The sequence below is a fragment of the Solea solea genome, chromosome 12 (assembly GCF_958295425.1).
Source record: "Solea solea chromosome 12, fSolSol10.1, whole genome shotgun sequence".
Taxonomy (NCBI): Eukaryota; Metazoa; Chordata; class Actinopteri; order Pleuronectiformes; family Soleidae; genus Solea; species Solea solea.
Genome location: NC_081145.1, coordinates 13,239,020 through 13,256,713, shown reverse-complemented (window position 1 = coordinate 13,256,713; position 17,694 = coordinate 13,239,020). Strand labels below are relative to the sequence as shown.

At 39.4% G+C, this 17,694-nt stretch overlaps 2 protein-coding genes across 6 annotated transcripts; both read left to right on the top strand.

Moving 5' to 3' along the window:
• The first annotated feature begins 45 nt into the window (after positions 1–45).
• pgghg (protein-glucosylgalactosylhydroxylysine glucosidase) lies at positions 46–6,376 on the top strand. 3 transcript variants are annotated; one of them, XM_058646604.1, is made up of 14 exons: positions 46–261; positions 1,141–1,424; positions 1,495–1,705; positions 1,790–2,225; positions 2,330–2,449; positions 3,140–3,271; positions 3,350–3,461; positions 3,763–3,835; positions 3,922–4,058; positions 4,150–4,283; positions 5,054–5,149; positions 5,249–5,346; positions 5,429–5,652; positions 6,125–6,376. In XM_058646604.1, exons 2-14 carry the CDS (start codon positions 1,181–1,183, stop codon positions 6,199–6,201), a joined length of 2,094 nt encoding a protein of 697 aa, XP_058502587.1. In that variant the 5' UTR covers positions 46–261; positions 1,141–1,180; the 3' UTR covers positions 6,202–6,376. The 3 variants fall into 3 exon arrangements, with proteins under 3 accessions (XP_058502587.1, XP_058502585.1, XP_058502586.1); XM_058646602.1 differs by having other exon boundaries at positions 1,123–1,424; XM_058646603.1 differs by having other exon boundaries at positions 46–1,070.
• An 847-nt stretch (positions 6,377–7,223) lies between these two features.
• Positions 7,224–17,674, top strand: incenp (inner centromere protein). Of its 3 annotated transcripts, none has more exons than XM_058646600.1 (21): positions 7,224–7,420; positions 8,602–8,750; positions 8,871–8,981; positions 9,067–9,680; positions 9,793–9,835; positions 10,158–10,227; positions 10,330–10,456; positions 10,566–10,605; positions 10,752–10,839; positions 10,977–11,117; positions 11,796–11,813; positions 13,891–14,000; positions 14,111–14,231; positions 14,442–14,552; positions 14,658–14,812; positions 14,949–15,069; positions 15,218–15,304; positions 15,823–15,861; positions 16,006–16,065; positions 16,367–16,520; positions 17,137–17,674. In XM_058646600.1, the coding sequence occupies exons 2-21, from the start codon at positions 8,611–8,613 to the stop codon at positions 17,310–17,312; spliced, it is 2,526 nt and encodes an 841-aa protein (XP_058502583.1). In that variant the 5' UTR covers positions 7,224–7,420; positions 8,602–8,610; the 3' UTR covers positions 17,313–17,674. The 3 variants fall into 3 exon arrangements, with proteins under 3 accessions (XP_058502583.1, XP_058502582.1, XP_058502584.1); XM_058646599.1 differs by having other exon boundaries at positions 7,225–7,420; positions 16,003–16,065; XM_058646601.1 differs by lacking the exon at positions 11,796–11,813 and having other exon boundaries at positions 7,226–7,420; positions 16,003–16,065.
• Positions 17,675–17,694: the final 20 nt, after the last annotated feature.

Genomic DNA, 17,694 nt, shown 5'->3' with positions numbered 1-17,694 from the left:
AGCAGACCAAGAATCCAACCCGGTTTTTCTGTGCAGCACAGGATTTTGGGACCTCCTCCTCCTTCTGTTTTTCGATCAAACGTGACTACTCTTGTAGAAAAACTTTGACTTTGATTAAATATGAAGTGAAATAAAGTCGAGAACATGAGATAGTCTTTACAGGCTTAACTGTAAAGAAAAGGCGGTTTGGGGACTCCTGCTGACTGTGTTTTTTTCCAGCATTTCTCTTTGAGGCAGAAACTGATGATTCTTCCTGCTCATGTGAGGGTGAAACATTCCCATTAGTGTCCGACTGTGTGTCCGACTTCTAATTCTGTACATTAATGTATTATTTAAGCCAATGAATGCTTTAAAGTTACTCAGTAAATTGAGACATTGTTAATTCGCAACGGGTTTCAGTCCATTAACTTTCTTTTTCCTGCTCTTGTGTATTTTTGTTCAGTGACTGGTTCAGGGTTGGGTTTGTTGTTATTTGCAATTTGCAGTAGGATGGCACAAAAGTGTTAAAGTACACAATCTACTAATAATCTTACCAGCAACATGTGAATAGAGTGAGTGTGTGTGTGTGTGTGTACACGTCTTTAGTAGCCTGTGTGGACCAATTGTCAAGTAAGCCTATCTTTGTGAGGACACTTTGGTCCACACAATTTAACACACTTTTTGAGGATTAACGCCTGGTTTTAGGGTTAGGTTTAGAACTGGGTAAAGTTAGGGTTAGGGTTAGGCATTCAGTTGTGATGGTTAAAGTTTAGGTTGAGGTAAGGGGCTAGGGAAGGCATTGAGTGGCCACACAAAGAATGCAAAACCAGCATGTGTGTGTGTGTGTGTCATTCCAAAGTAATCTAAAATCTGTCAGCAGAGCATGATGTTGTACAAAACAACAACATCAGGAAACGCTCTCGGGAGAGTGCAAACCTCAGGCGCGGCCGCTGGAATCCCAAATCCTGAATCCTGAATCCGGGTCTGGATCCTGGTCAACAGAATGTTTCCCTTTGCCACAACATTTAGATTTACGCTGCTCACAATCACACAGACAAACATGGGGCAAAAACACAACCTCCTTGGGGGAGGTAAATATCGTTTGAACCTGCTTTAAAGTTGTAAATGTTTTCACCCGTACAGTGAGCAATATAATTGCAGCTTCAGCTGACAGAGCTCCTGGGACCCTCCTCTCCTCATCATGTCCCGTGATGCAGACCCTTACATCTTCTCCAGTGACACCCTACCCAGTGACCTGCGCTTCCTCCCTCCTCTGGCCAATGGGCTCCTGGGCTGGAGGGTGTACGACAATATCATGCACATGGGTGGTGTGTATAATGGCGAGGCAGGACGTTGTCACAGAGCAGACGTCCCCTGTCCTCTGGCTGCTAAAATGGAGTCAAAGGATCCTGCTCAACATGCCTACAGCTTGGACACACACACAGGTGATCTCTTTGTTGCTGCTGATGTGCCGTAAACCAGCATGGATGTTGACTGTCTCCTCCTCTCATCCAGGCATTTTTACACACACTCTGAGCTCAGCCGCTGTAACTGCCACACAGACTTTGTATTCCCATCGCTACTACCCCAACCTGATGGTGATGGAGATTTTGCTGGTGCGGCAGATGACAGCAACAGAGCCAGTAACTGTAAACCTGGTCAGTGCATTCACACCTGAGAGCAAAGACATTGCTTTTGAGTCTGGTCCTGATTACAGAGGAGGGAGGTATGGTTAATAAAACACAGGGGAAATGCTTACATTTTTGAAGCTACTTAGTGCAAGTGTGATGTTTTACATCTTCACCCTTAGGTACATCAAAGGTCAGGCAGCCTCTGCTGAGTACCCTGGTGGATTATGTCCCACAGTACACCTTATCTGGATCCCCATACCTGAGACTCTGACTCTGCTACCAGAACGGAGCCAGTCTCGCTGGGGCTTCATCCTGATTGCAGACAATAGTTTTGACTCTGCAAAGGCCAAATTTGATGAGGCACTGAATCTGATGGACACTGGCAACATGCTTCTGTCTCACGAGAAGGCCTGGAAGGAGCTGTGGCTCCAGAGCAAGGTGGAGGTGACAGGGTCAGACAGCCTCTGCAGGGCTCTGATTGGCTGCCTCTTCTACCTCCTCAGTGCCTTCCCCTCCATACATGACACATCCAGCAGTTTTGGTGGGGTCAGTCCTGGTGGGCTGTCTAACGGTGGAGATGGCCAGGACTACTGGGGCCATGTTTTCTGGGACCAGGTAAGGCTGGTGGCAGTTTTATCTCTTTAAGCATACAGCATGTTTTTGTTTTTCACACATATGATGATAATGTACCACACAATGCCTCTGCTGCCCTGTGACAGGACATATGGATGTATCCTGGAATAGCCCTTTTCTACCCCAAGTTAGCCCGGGCTGTGCTGGAGTACAGGGTGCGGACCATAGATGGTGCAAAAGACAATGCCCAAAAGCAGGGATACAAGGTATAAAGACCTGTGGTACACTCCTGTGTCCACATCATAGCATTTAGTATTAGATGCACATATTTCTTTTAAACAAAAACATTCATTTTAATGTGTGTAGAAACACATTTTCAGTTCACAGTGTCGATTTTGAAACTGTTACATTTAAAAAAAAACGAGCAAATAAATATTTATTATTATTATTATCAGTATGTACAATAAGTGTCCCAGCAACATGATCATACCATAAGCAGACTATGCAATACAAGTACAAATCACTGTTCTGTATATTTTAAACCAAAAGTAATTCAGCAGTTACCTGTAATGTTGTATAAACAGCACATTTGCCTCAATGGGCTCTCATTTTGACAGGTTACAGAATCAATAATCACAGGTGTAAATAATCAAGTTAATGATGTCTGAGTTCTGTTGTTTGTGTGTGTGTGTGTGTGTACTTGTATTTGTTACCTCTTGAGGACCATTTCTACCATGAACACTGAACTTATCAGAACCAGTAGTCAGAGACCAGACCCAGAATTTCTGGGGAACTGGTTAAGTTAGGGAAAAGATTTGAATTGTGGTTAGATTAAGGTTAGGCATTAACTGGTGTGTGTGTGTGTGTGTGTGTGTGTGTGTGTGTGTGTGTGTGTGTGTGTGTGTGTTCTTATAGATTATATCAATAACAATGAAAGTGTATCTGTGTCTTTACAGGGATTAAAGTTCCCATGGGAAAGTGCTGTGTCAGGGAGGGAGGTGTGTCCAGAGGACATTTATGGAAATCAGGAGATTCACATTAATGGAGATGTCACCCTGGCTTTTCAGCACTATCTCTACCTCACTGAGGTATACTCCTTTCTCCTCTTTCACCATTGTAGTACGTCACAAAGTACGGTGATATGATAACCGAGCCTTTTGTTGCAGGACCTGTCCATGTTTAGAGAAGGACATGGCAGCGATGTGATATATGGCGTGGCAGATTACTGGGTTTCTCGAGCAACATGGAAACCTGAGGACCAGAAATATCACCTACTAGGTGAAAAGTGTTATTAGTAAGACAGTCAATACACAGAATTTATTCAGGTGGACATTGTTGACATTGAAACATGTGCTGTATTTACCTGTGGTAAAAATCACCATATTTCATTGTCATTTAAGATATAAAGATTTTTTTTTTAATAAATTAATTTTATTTTTTAACTTGATTTTATCCATGTTTCAAATACCTTAAGACATTACATCATTTGTTGTTAGCTTAGAAGCAAAACTGCTGATCATAGTCACATTGATATTATCTGTAAAATATGATGAAGCATTTTCACTTTTGTGCTTTTCAGGTGTAATGCCGCCTGATGAGTATTATTACAACGTCGACAACTCTGTGTACACTAACACGGTGGCCAAATTCAGGTACGAGTACTGGAATGTTTCCCAACAGTGCATATTAATCCCTGAATATTAGGTTTACAAAAAGTTCCATAAGCTATATTTGTCAGTCTGCAGTTTGCTGGCGAGTTGGCCGATCTCCTTCAACACACTGCACCAAAGGAATGGAAAGAAGTGGCAGAACACATGAAGATACCATTTGACCAAGAATCTGAGTATCACCCCGAGTTTGACGGCTATATTAAAGGTTACATTCTGTATCTTTTTGGCACTGGTCTACAGAACTTAACGAAAGTGCTCCTGGCTTCATGACAGTCTGTCTTTTGGATCCCTCACAGGTCATCCAGTGAAGCAGGCAGACACAGTAATGTTGGGCTACCCTCTTGGATTGCAAATGTCTAAACAAGTCAGAAGAAATGATCTTGAGGCGTACGAGCCAGTGACAGACCCTCAAGGACCGGCGATGACATGGGTAAGAGACAGCATGTCGTGTGGTTTGCAAAAAACTGATGTAAACCTCAACGAGAGGTTTACTGTGCTGTCAAAATACACTTTAAGTTATACAATTATCTTGGGAAATGGTATTTTACGTATAAAAAATTGATAAGCAATAGAAGCCTTGCTCTGTTTAATACTGTTATGGTTTTACTAACATAACCCTACTCAGTTACTCAGCTATAGTAGGATATTGCATGAATTATTTTGACATCATGGATACAAACTGCTGATACATCACATTATAAGTGACACCTGTGGCCACAGAGACATACACCGATCTTGCCTTAAATCAAATGTATGAAAAGTAAATACACTTGTTTTGAAGCGAATTTGTCTCTACTAATGTCAGAGATGTTTGTGATAAAGAGGAAGCTGTTGTGTATCCATTATAACACTTTTCATATTCTCACCAAGGCTTTTTTTGTTTGTTTTAAATTGAACCTGTAACCGGTATCTTTAAATGTGGTGAGACTTCAGCATTACTTACATCAATGTAGAGAAGCATGAAATGAAAATGAAACACCTTTGAATTTGTACATTTACACTGAGTAAATGTTCTCATTTCCTTTCCTTCAACGTTAGTGGGTGAAATAATAATTAAAAACATAAGGCGCCTTATTATTTACTTATTGCTAATGGTACAGATAATTAGCTTTATTTTACACTGGTTATGAAGGCCTGGTGTTGCTTATTTATTAATTAGTATGTGTTTGCACCAATGCTTTTACATCTTTCCACTGTAAGGGTATGTTTGCGATCGGCTGGCTGGAGCTGGGGGAGGCAGAGAGAGCTCAACTCTTACTGAAGAAGTGCTTCAGCAACATCCAGGGCCCATTCCAGGTATTCCTGTGACTGTCACACCCATAGACATCACTTATACAATAACTGGCTTTATTGAAGAGTCAGTGAATGTGTGAGTACCTGTCCCTCTCCTCACAGGTATGGAGTGAATCATCTGATGGCTCTGGTGCAGTCAACTTTCTCACTGGTATGGGAGGATTCTTGCAAGCTGTGCTGTTTGGTTACACTGGCTTCAGGTCAGTCGTCAGTTTGTCCGTTCCTCCACAGCATGTAAGCAGAGAGGCAAAGTTTGACCATCCATTCTTCTTCTTGTTGTAGAGTTCAAAAAGAATGCCTGGCCTTTTCTGCAATTCTTCCCAATGACATTTCTGAGCTCTGCGTTCGTGGTGTCAACTACCTGGGCAGCCAGATGGACTGGCTGTTGAGGAAGGATGAAGTTTGTATCATACTGAGAGAACAGACGAGAAGTGACGGCAGTGCTAAACCCTACGACCTTCAGGTTGTCCTGACAGCATCTGGGACTGAGATCCCTCTCACACCAGGTAACACACAGGACAATATACACTTTGGAGTGATAACGGGGCCATTTCACACAAAATGTAATTTAATTTCTAGATATAAATGTGTTATTTGATCATCAGACAGTAGATCTGCGATACAGTCCCATGACAACAGAGGAAGTTGGGATTGAAAATAAATAAATAAATAAAATTGACAAAAAGTCCATGTCAAATTCACTTCCTTCAAAAAAATAAAATAAAAGCCCTACACTACTCTTTACTGTGTTTCTGTCAAGTTTAATGAGTAAAAGGTCTGAAAAACAAACAAACAAAAACTGGTCAAATTTGGTTGAATTAAACAGTTAAATAAGTTATGATTGAAAAAAATCACAAGCTGCATGTGTGTAATTGTTTTCCAATCCCAGAAACATTTGTAGCATATATTCCTATAATTCCTTATGTATTATCATGGTGCACTATGGCATATTTTCACTCATGCATCTGTATTTTTCAGGGCAGCAAGTGACTTTTAAACGGGAACCTGGGTGTGTTCGTAAACTGGAATCTACATCTTTCTGCTGGTCTTTGTGAAACAAGAGCCCCTGCACTCCTCGACATTCTCATTATGTATTATTAAAAATGTACTTTGCAAGTTATTTTACATCTACACACCTTTTATGTTGTATCCCAGGCTTGCTTTCACTTGACTGACTGTGGACAAAATATTTGATGCTTAATAAAGAAGAACAGCATGAATTCTAAGTCATTCTTTACTGGAGTTTTGTCTCAGACCAAATAAGCACACAAGTATTTATAAAAAATGTAAGTGCATTATAGATTTTATGAAAGGAAAATGCAGAAGAAATTAAATTTTACACGTTAATGCTTATTTGATTTATGACACCTGATTACCTATTTCATAATCCACAACACATGTTTTGCATCTAGGTCTATTATTATTATAATAATATTATTATTGCTTTTAATAAAGACAATGGTCCATAGCACATGTAAAACATTATATACAGATTAAAGAATAGAAACAGTGAATACATAATACGTAATACATATACATATACATATGTACCTTTGTACATAAATAAGTGTTCTCACTATTGCAAAATACAGATTTAAAAAGTTAATTTGACCTTGATTGGCCATGTTATTAATGTTGTCTTCAACCTCTCAAAATCTTTGTTTCTGTGGAGAAAGGCAGAGACTGACAGTGCACTCTGGGGGGAATGGAGGTGTATTTAAATCCACTTGCAACAAACCAACAAGGGCCAATCATGTGGCACTGTTGGTCTCTGATCATGTGTTGCCTGGTATGTTATTATATTTGTATTACTCATTTGGGCGGGGCTGAGGATATCCTGCCACACATCGAGTGGTTGATTTAAATCTGGGCAGCGCTCTAACACCGCCCAGAACTTCTGTGGGTTTGCACGATTTTTCATACGTGTAGGCCGTTTTACGCACTCCTCTCCACCTCCTTCTTTTGTATTCCCAAACGACAGTCTCCACCTCCTTGGTCAACTTCTATTCACAAATCGAGCGCTCCTCTGGTCATGGAGCTCTATGATTGGCTAGTGAGGTTTTGAAATAGTTAAACGGTTTCAGCGGGTGAGTAGAAGTGCTGTTAGAGTCCGGGACAGTCAGGTTGTGAAGATTCCAAACCTGAACTTTAAATCAAAGTGGATGCTATTTCACTTTAATCCGTTTATTTGCACGTCACTATGCGATAGAGACAGTTTTTTTAAGTTAGCAGGGTACAAGCATCGGATTCCTTCTTTGTCAACGCGGTTAAAAGGTAAGGGCAACAGAGATGACATTAGCGTGAGCTAGCTGACGGCTACATTTTACTCGCAGCAAGAACCGTTGCTTAGCAATTAAAGCATACATATTACTCTTTATACTGTGTAACCCCAAAATTTACAGAGTAACATCTAACTTTACTTGTTGTTGGTGTCGCTCTGGTGTAGATTTTGGTGAAGTTAGTCAGTTAAACTCATTAGTTTCACTGACACGCTGTTGGCTAACTCAGTTTGTCTTTGAAAACACGTCGGTTTTTTTGCTTCGGCTCATGCGATGTTTGTTTTCAGCGCCACAGAGAAAGTGATACCATAGTTTGTCGCATTTGTTTTCAAAATGCCGTCCATACTAACTGATTGTGATATCATGACACTGCGCATGTGCTGACCACGTACAAAGACAATGGAGGTGCAAAATGGACCCTTCAAAGTACAGTACCTGATACATATGTGGAAGTTACCGCATTAATACTGCACTTTCTCTTGGCTTTCTACTAGATTGTTTATTCGCTTAATGAGGAATTTTTGTCTTAGAGATGGACTGATTCACTGTCTTTATGTTGTTGTTTTGTTTTAATTTTGTGTCGTATTTATTGCTCCTAATTTATATTTTTTGCCCAGATCAGAAAAATAATGTCCTGCTTCAGCTATACTACAACGTTACGTTTTTATTATTAAAAAAAAAAAGAAAATTGTGTAAAATTTGTTGCATTTTATGTTCTTCAAAGTTGCAGCAATGTGTTCAATCATTTAGTGGGAAGATGCATTCAAAATTTATGAGAGAATTAGGGCAACTTTGGAAAGTTATTACCGGTTTCATACAATATCAGACTGGATTTGGAATCTGTGACATCAGTGAAATAAGTTAGGACAATTTCAGATGTCAAGTTTAGGTCCACACAGCTGTCTTACTTTTGAAAAGTCAAAATATTACCTACCCTGAGTGATGATCATTGTTGTTGCATAAAGTGACCCATAGGTGTCTTTTTCATACAAGCTCAGATGTTTTGATTTTTACTGTGACTTTACTGTCACTGGTGAGGTTCATGTAATTACACTGAATGGGGAGTGGTATCAAAACAAAACAGAATGGTAAATCTCTTTAATATCATCTCTTTGTGTCTCCAAGTGACATTTTTTGTAAATATCCTCTCGCCTGCTGTCTCCAACTTTGCCCCAGGCCATCACCATGAACTCTGTACTGTCATCGGTGCGTTCTCTCATGCAAACGTTTGATGGAAAAGCAAAGGAATTCATCAGTGACATTGATAATGTCCATGTGGTTTGGCTTGAGGAGATCCAACAAGAAGCCAAGCGCATGTTCTCAAGGTAGGCTTGTAAATGCTATTTTCACAGCTTTACTTCCTCTGAAATGTGCTGAGTCCACAACTCTTTTCTGGAATTGTTTGTCAGGTTATCAAAATTGAAGCCGGTTCTTTTTGTTAACAGGGATTTCAATGCTGAACCCGAATTGATGCCAAAAACACCATCGCAAAAAAAGAATAGTCGAAGGAAGCGTGTTTCTGTGGGTCGTCAGGAAGAAAATCAAACAAGGCGAAGGTTTGTTGCTTGCATTGCTTTTTTTTGAGCGCTAGATTTCTTTACACATTACTTTTTAAACACTAAATTTTACTTCAATGTTCAGGTTTTCAAAAGGAAAGCGTAGTAACCTTCGTGGCTCCTCTGTCAAATCGCTAAACCTTATTGCTGAAGAGGAAGCCATTTCTGAGGCTTGTACCTCAGAGGCCAGCCCCACCACACTGCCCAAACGCACTACCCGTCAAAACCAACAGACTGAGCCAGAGGTATTGGAGGATGTGAGCTACTCGTCTCATGGCAGCTGTGACGAGGTGCAAAACACGAAGCCTGAGCTGGTAGAGGAAGAAAAACTGGATATAAATAACAAAGCAAACCATCCAGAAGTATCACCTGATTATACATGTAGTGATGCCCAGTCTCCACCCAAGATGCCCTCACCCAAGGTTGTTGTCAGGATCTCCTCAGCAGACCGCTTGTCTGCTGAGCTCGCCAAGGGTCTGGAACCTTCTCCTGGCCGCACAGCTTCTAAGATCACAATAGCTGAAGCTGCTCGACGCTCTCGCCGGAGCTCTGTGCGGTGCTCCCTCAAGCTACGTCATTCTCTGGCTGGTCTGCGACACAGTATGACACAGGAGTCCATTCGCCGCGCCTCTCGTCGCTCCATGCTCAAGAGGAAGACGGGTCGCACAGGCAACTCTTCATGCAGCAGCAATATCACTGGTGAGACAGGAGCCACAGTTTTTAGTGTGAAGTGTGTGAAATGCAACACATTTGTTAAATTCTGGTGCACTTTAATTCTTGTTGTGTTACATCTGACTTTATGTGATTGTAGAGGATTTGAGCATGGACTCTGCAGAGGAAGAGGATAAGGAAGTGTAAGTAAAAAAAAATTTGTATCCCGCAAGTACCAGTATATGAATAAACGAAGGCCACCATTTTGGACCACCATGCTTTTACAACAGACAAACTAGACATATTTTGAGTTTTAATGTAACCGAGGGCTACATAGGTTTTCCAACACACTTGGGAAAGGAGGGGTGATGTGAGGGATATTCAGCCACAACATGCACCTTCAACAATGTGTGTTGGGAAATTGTACACACTAGAACTTTAGTCAAATTGTTATGGTGACTGGTAAATTTATCAGCTTTCACTTTAACCGGTTTCTTGACCATATAAATGTGTTCACATCTACAGCATGTCAGACGATGTACCTGTAGACACTGAGGGTGCTGCTGCAGCAGAGGGATCTTTGGAAACGGAAGTGGTATGAATACGTGTTTATCTATTAAGTGCCAAAGAAATATAATTTATTAACCAGCTGATGTTTTAGTGTTGCATTAATTATATCAAATGTATTTATATTCAGCTTAATTGGAGCGCTCATCCATCTATTGGACGTGTTACCCGCTCTGTGGCTGCACACTCTCCCACACTGGCTCCCCCATCGCTGTTTATTGCAGAGCAGAGAGTGGGCACACCAGACAAGAGGATGGGTATAGAAGCTCTCCATTTTATTCATTTGATTTTAATTCATTAAATTTTATTTCATATTTCTTGGTGAACCTATTTATGTGTTGATGTCTGATTTAATTTGTGTTGCAGTTGTAAATGAGAAGCAACAAACCTCCCAGTCGGGCAGAAAGTGAGTGCTTCCTTAATCTCTCTCCCTTGATGAGAACATGATGAGAGATTGCCTTGTTCTTGTTACTCCCACCTATTATCTCAAATGACATGATAATACTCGGAAGGTTGTTGAATATATTGTGTCATGTGTTTCTGTTCCTCCAGGTCTCGTCGAAGTACCAAACGTAAAGCGCCAGACACTGTGGAGGAAAGTCCCACTAAGCGGCTCTCTCCACCCAAGAAAAGTCATAGTGTAAGATGCAAAACTTTTTTATCAAGTGTTAATAATTAAAAAAATGGCAAATTTTACATAAAACTATGAATGGGTTTCTCAATCAAACAATGAAGTTTTTGAATTGATTCTCTTATATTTTTTTTTTTAATGCACAGGCGATGAAGCCCCACATGAAATCTTTTTTCCACACTGTGCAGAAGAATCAGATGCTAATGATGACTCCAAATTCCCTTGGCCGCTCAGGTGTTGTCAAGTCCTTCATTAAAAACACCACTCCGATGAAGACTGATCCCAAGGTAACTCGCAGCAAAGATGCAGTGTTCTGTGTTCTCAGGGGTTCATGTGCTGTGGTGGCTGGGGCAACAGAGGCATTTCAAATAAGTGCATTTTTATGTCATTGTGGTACAATGCAATATTTAAAAAAAAGACACAATAGTAAAACAACTATGCCAACTAGTAAGTGTCCTGAGGAAATTCTTCAGTTTTGTGAGGGATCCCACTGTACATGCACACAAAACCAATTCAAATCAGTGGATTTAGTTCTATAATAATCTCATATCCATCTAGCTGCTCTCAGATATGCACTGAACTCTGCAGAATGTTATGTGTGTGAATACAAATGGGCCGTGTGGGAACGCAGCAGGAGAACCTCTGTAGAATCCATAGCGAGTTAAAGGCCTAGTGTCTTGCTTCCTTCTTAATCCAAGTGTCAGATTCTGCTGCATCTTTGGCTGTTGAAGAGTTTTTCTCTCACTGTACAAAATACTTACTGGCCAAAAAATGATGCAGTATACACTTTATTTGACATCTTAAAAGTTCAACTTGGCTTTTCCCTTAAGGTGTTGTACTTTAACAAAATTTAGTAGCTCATAACATGAGGAGAAATGTAATATTTGGAAAGTTTGTGACTAATTTATTGAGTTTTGAAACTTTAATTCTCTTATATGGATGTTTTTTTTTTCTCCCCTCATCAGTTGAGTATTGGTTTCGTGGTAAGTGTGATAACGACGCACTCACTGTATGTTTGTGGGTTTTTGATGTCCAAATTCCCACCGTAACTGGGTTGAATATCTCTTTTTTCCACTTTACAGTTCTAGCATGACTCGACTTTTTTTTCTTTTGCCTAATTTTGCTTTACCATTAGTGATAGTACCTGGTATCTAGTATCTTAGTAGTCCGATGTATTTATGGGCCACTGCTTTCAGTTCAGTGACTATATCAGAGTCTGTTCTCTGGTCATGCAGGAAGTGCTGAACGATTCACTGTGAACTTTCTAAGTGAATCTTTTTTAACTCACTCACACTGAAAAGAACTGCTTGTTGCTAGTTTATGTATGTTCCATATAAAACAACGTCACGTGGTTTCATGCTGCTGTGCTATGATGGCCCCGCCCACGATGAGGAACAACATGAAAATGACATGCCTGACCTGATATCAAACAGAGTTGAGTCATGCTGGAACTATATAGTGGAAAAGCACCATTGGCACGCCCCTTTACACGAGCCCCTTTCCCACTTTAACACATTTATTTACATCACAGCTGAAATTACTATCTATGGCAGTTGGAGAGATTTGTGTTAAATGCAGGCTCTTGAGCAAGACTGCCCAAAGTTGGCCTGCTAGACTTCTATTTCATAAAAGTAAATAATACAGTGTTTCCCATACATTGACTAAAGACTCTTGGGCCACCACAGAATCAACGTTGACTGCCACAAATCCCATGTATGTAGGTGTGTACGTGTGTACGTGTGTACGTATGTAGGTGTGTACGTACGTACGTACGTACGTACGTACACATACACCCGTGTGTGTGTCCGTCCATGTATCACTCTCGTTGTCACTGATATTGCAGTTGGTCATTTAGTGGGAGTTAGAAAATAAGCAGTGAATTCTTATGTGCTTCTGAGTTACTTGCACATACATTTCATACATAAGTGAAATGTTATGTAATGGAGGCACATTTACAAAAAATAAGGTTTTGTGGGTACAAAACAAAGTTCATATTCATTTACGTTTGAAGCTAAAAGAAAATTCAGTGAAGGCACCTGGGATGCCGGTACTCGCTTGCGTCTTATAACCATACAACACAATAGGTGTTGGCCTGATGCCCTTTTTCAATTTGTAGACCTCCAATTGGAAAAAGGTTTGGACATCCCTTCTCTATAGAAAACAGTTGAGCAGCATTTCAGGCAAAAAGATGAAAATCGGAAAGTGCAATAAGATGGATTATACTCTAAATAACCAAATGTCATTCACTCATTCCATTGGTCACTAATGCTCATGTTATGCAGTTGTTTAGAATCTAACAAGCCTTCAAACAACCTAGTACAGTTTTGGTGACTTCACATTTTTTTGATCGGAACTAAAGGAAAAATCCATCTTAACCAGAATCCATGTTAATTAACATAATCATGAGTTTAATCTTTTATTGTTTTGATGACAAGTAAAACTGGTCTGTGTGCCTCAGTCGAGTAAGCTACACTGAGGGTGGAGATCGATCAAGTATATGACTATAGTTCTACATATAACTGCGCTAATCTTTTGCATTGGTTTGAAGGCTTCAGGCTTTACCTTGTCTTACCTGACATGCCCTTCTCTGTAGATTTGTTCATATAGCCAATTATTAAATAATTTTAACAGGGGTAATGTTCCCATTCAGCTGAGAAATACTAACAGGAGTATAGTGTAAATGTCAATAAATTCATCATGTAATTGTTTTTGTTTTCCACCGTTCCACGAGTAATGTGTAATATTTAATTGCCTTCTGTTTGGTATTAAAAGGGTCTCAAAATAGTTTGAACCTGACAAGAATTTGCTCTTACCAAGCACAGAAATTCAGAGACCAATTTATCACAAGTCAGCAGTAAATCTCCATCACATCATGTGACCCTGTTGTTCAGCTCTTAAAGAGCCACACAGTAGAAGTCTGGTTGGATGGATTTTTGCTTTTGGTGTCTATTCTGGGAGGTGAACGTTTTCTGCATGAAAGCACTCCATTTGCCCTTTTGCATTATTTAGAGTTGTTGGTGTTTATTTATTAATATATATTGTTTTCTTGTACATGTATAGACAAAAGAGCGTTTCAAACTGGAAGCACTGAAAAAGAAGCAAGAGCAAGAAGATGAAAGGATGAAAAAAATGGAGGAGGACAAGAAACGGAAACAAGATGAACTTAAAAGGTTGGTACTCAGTCTTTCACATTTTATACTCTAATGGCGTTTATTCCTGAAACTATTTTTATGGCTATGGATTATAGAATGTATCCTAATGTTCATAATCTGTGTTCCAGGAAGAGGGATGAGAGGCTAAGACGGGTGTTTGAGGCCAAAGTAAAAGAAGAGCAGAGGGAGGAAGAAAAGAAAAAGAAGATTGAGCAGAAAATGGCACATATCGACGAGAAAAATGATAAGGTACAGTAACAACATTCAACCCTGTTTTCTCATTTCTCTCATAGGACTTTTGACTGACTGAAATGATTCAAAACAAGCTAACTCTAACCCAAACCTGCCTGCTGCCTCCAGATGTGTTTTCATTTAAACGAAGTTTAAAAACGAAGTTTTAAACAAAGTTTGCACAGTGGTTTGTACACCCCCCATCTCATATTGTGCTTCTACAACCAGCGACAGGCGGATGAGAAGGCCAAGCGGAAGGTGGCCCTGAAACGTCTGGAGGAGCTTGAGCAGAAGAAGAAGTTGGAAGAAGAGGCTAGGAGGAAGAAGATTCAGCAAGTGGTAAGATTATAGGGTTTTTTCCCTCCTACGTTTTATTGTTATAGTTGACTATTGTAGCTTTGAATCCTTGCACTCAAAAAAACGTACCATCTGTTTGCATGTAAGGAGGAAGAGAAGCGGCAGCAGGAGTTACTCGCGAAAAAGAAGCTGGAAGAGGAAGAACAGCGAGCTCGCAAACTGGCTGAAGCTCGCAAAGCACTGGAGCTGAAGAGGGAGCAGGAGCGAGAAAGGGAGCGAGAGCAGCAAGCTGCTGCTGAAAGGTTATTTATTGCCCTTACTTTTCTTTCAATAGGTTATATTGAGGAGTATTGTACTGTAGAAGAAATTAGATGAACGTTTACTCCAGTTTGATTTACAGGCTGGTTGTCTAATTTTTTTTTATATATTTTATTTCAGGGAGCGACTTGAAAAAGAGAAAGCTCTCGCTCTGCAGCGTGAACTGGAGAAGGCTGCGAGAGAGAAGGAGAGGAGAGAACTGGAGGAGAAAAAAAGAGCACTTGAGGAAAAGCGAAAACAGGTAAGACACAAAATCAAAACGACGTTTCTTCGTTATAGATTTCCCCCTTGACCTTTTTTTTTTTTTATGTGAAGTGTAGCTCAAATCATAATTAATAATTGATTTGAAACAAATGACAATATAAATGTTAATGTGCTTTTTATTCCAGCAGGAGGAGGAGCTGAGGTTTGCTGCAGAGAAAGCTGCTAAGGAGAGAGAGGCAGCAAAGCAAAGAGAGGCTGCTGCTAAGAAACAGGTAAACTAGGAAATTGTTATATTATGAAATTATTGTTATGATATATTTAAAATTTTCCTCATGTTAAGAATTCATTCCATGTCGGAGACCTTTTTTAAAATGGGTGTTCTATGAACTGTCCTACAGAAGTCACACCAACAAAGTAAAAACCAATCAGTATTGCGTTAGATGTTTTCACATTATAATGTGCTAGTTTCTTTTTTATAATATACATGTATAGTTGGGATAAACCCCTCTATATTGTTCTAACATAATGTGAAATTACTATTGTTTTAACAATTTTCCCGTTATAACGTCGTGATACTGATCTGTTTTATGTTGCTGGTGTGCCGTCTATCATTTGTTTACATGAAGTATTTGAACTTGAAAACATGGCCTATGAAATATTACAGTCTGAAGTAATTATCTTTTTTTTTTCCTAATTAAGATATCAAGTAATGTCCTGAAGTAATCACACATTAAATTTACTACTGTAGTTACTGATAATGCCTCTCACTTCCTGTGTGTCCTGTATAAAGAAACCTGCTGCTGCCCTCAATGTGACTGTGGATATGGAGGTAAGACTTATGTTATTTCATTGACTACATTTTAATGGATTTAAGTGATTTGATTTAAGTGATTTATATTTCACCTGAATGTTGAAAGGTTTCTGTGTTGGTTAAGTTGTCATTAAATTGCATTCATATTTTTCTCTGCAGCAGTCTGTGATGAGAACACCAGTTGGAAAAGGTGGAGGGCTCAATGTGACTGTGGATATCGAGGTAAATATTTAATTATATTCTGGTATTTCAAAGGTTTCAAGGTTTCAAGGTTTTTTGTTTTTTTTTGAATGAGGAAAAATCAGTTCATCTGAGAGAACTAGACTTCAGCCTTGGAGAAATGTCAGCAATCTGTGATGTAGCATTACTGCCTTTATCCTACTGCCCTTATCCTTCATGAATCATGTCCTTTTAATCAGAAAGGATTGGTCACACTGGAGCACCATGCCAAGTATTTCTATCTGTGGCAGGACTGATTTGTCATCAGAGTAAAGTCTCCATGTGTGTTTTTTATCCTGTGCAGAAATCTCCACAGTCGTACTCCATCACTCCAAAGGGTGGCAACAAACCCCTGATGAAGTCCAAAAATGGAGACGATTATGGGATGGACCAAAACAGTGATGACTCTACTGATGATGAGTCTGCCCCAAAGAAACCTATTCCATCCTGGGCAGAAGGTATGTACTGTATTATTGTATTAGTTTAGAAGCAAGTGTAGATTCGTATAAATGTATAACGATGATATTCAGTAGCTTATTCCTCCCAAAATGTGGCTGTGTGTAATTTGTTCAGGTTGGTTTGTCTGTTTCTAATTGGTCAATGTGACATTTCTACCCACAGCTTAGTAACCATATCTAGTCAATGCATGCCTGTAAATCAATCGGTGATTATCTGACAAAATATCACGGAAAGATGGCACAACAGGTCATCAATGATACTTTGTTACCTGTTAATATACTTGAAAGAATGCATATGTTGCGTTTTTATTTTATAAAGCATTTCATTCTAACCAATTCATTGGTTAACAAATGTGGGGCAAATACTTCAGAATTATATAGTAGTGTATTATTATTATTATTATTATTATTATTATTATTATTATAATTATAATAATAACAACAACATTGACCTTGTAACCAAAAAAAACCCAGAAACTGATAAAATGATTTAAAACGAGCATAAATAAGGCTGGTGCCTCTAAATGAACAATAATGTGTGTAACCATTAAATACTCCCAACATTGTGAACCTGTTCGTATGGGTTGTGATGTCTGTCTAATGTTTTCTGCCCTAGGTCCCAACCTGCAGCAGATAATTATGAAGCAGTACTTCAACCCTCCTGATTTTGACTCATTCTTTGGAGAAATCGAACCACCAAGACTGGAGAACATCTTTTACAAGAGCAAGCCTCGCTATTTTAAACGCACCAGCTCCGCTGTGTGGCACTCCCCTCCAATTGGATCCAAGTAATGTCTGTGCACTGTACAGATGTACACTGCTGTATAAAGTTTATTTTTTTTCTGTAGTCTGTTTCCAATAAAGTAACATGCTTCCTTTTTCTATTATATTATATTGTTCTTCTTAGGGGTCAACATTTTGTGCAATGTTGCTAGATTGTAAAATATCAGTGACTTATTTTATGGGATACATGTGAGATGACATCTGTATAATAACACACAGGAATCTGGATGTTTGAAAGTTTTTGCTGATTCATAAAAAAAACCGTCTTTCATTTGTATGTACTGAATGTAAATGATAGAATCACTATCTTTGGGATTTTTAAAGTGCATTAAAGGTATTTCTTGCACAACGTATTAAAAAATTACATCTAATCTGTTATGTTTTCTGGTCT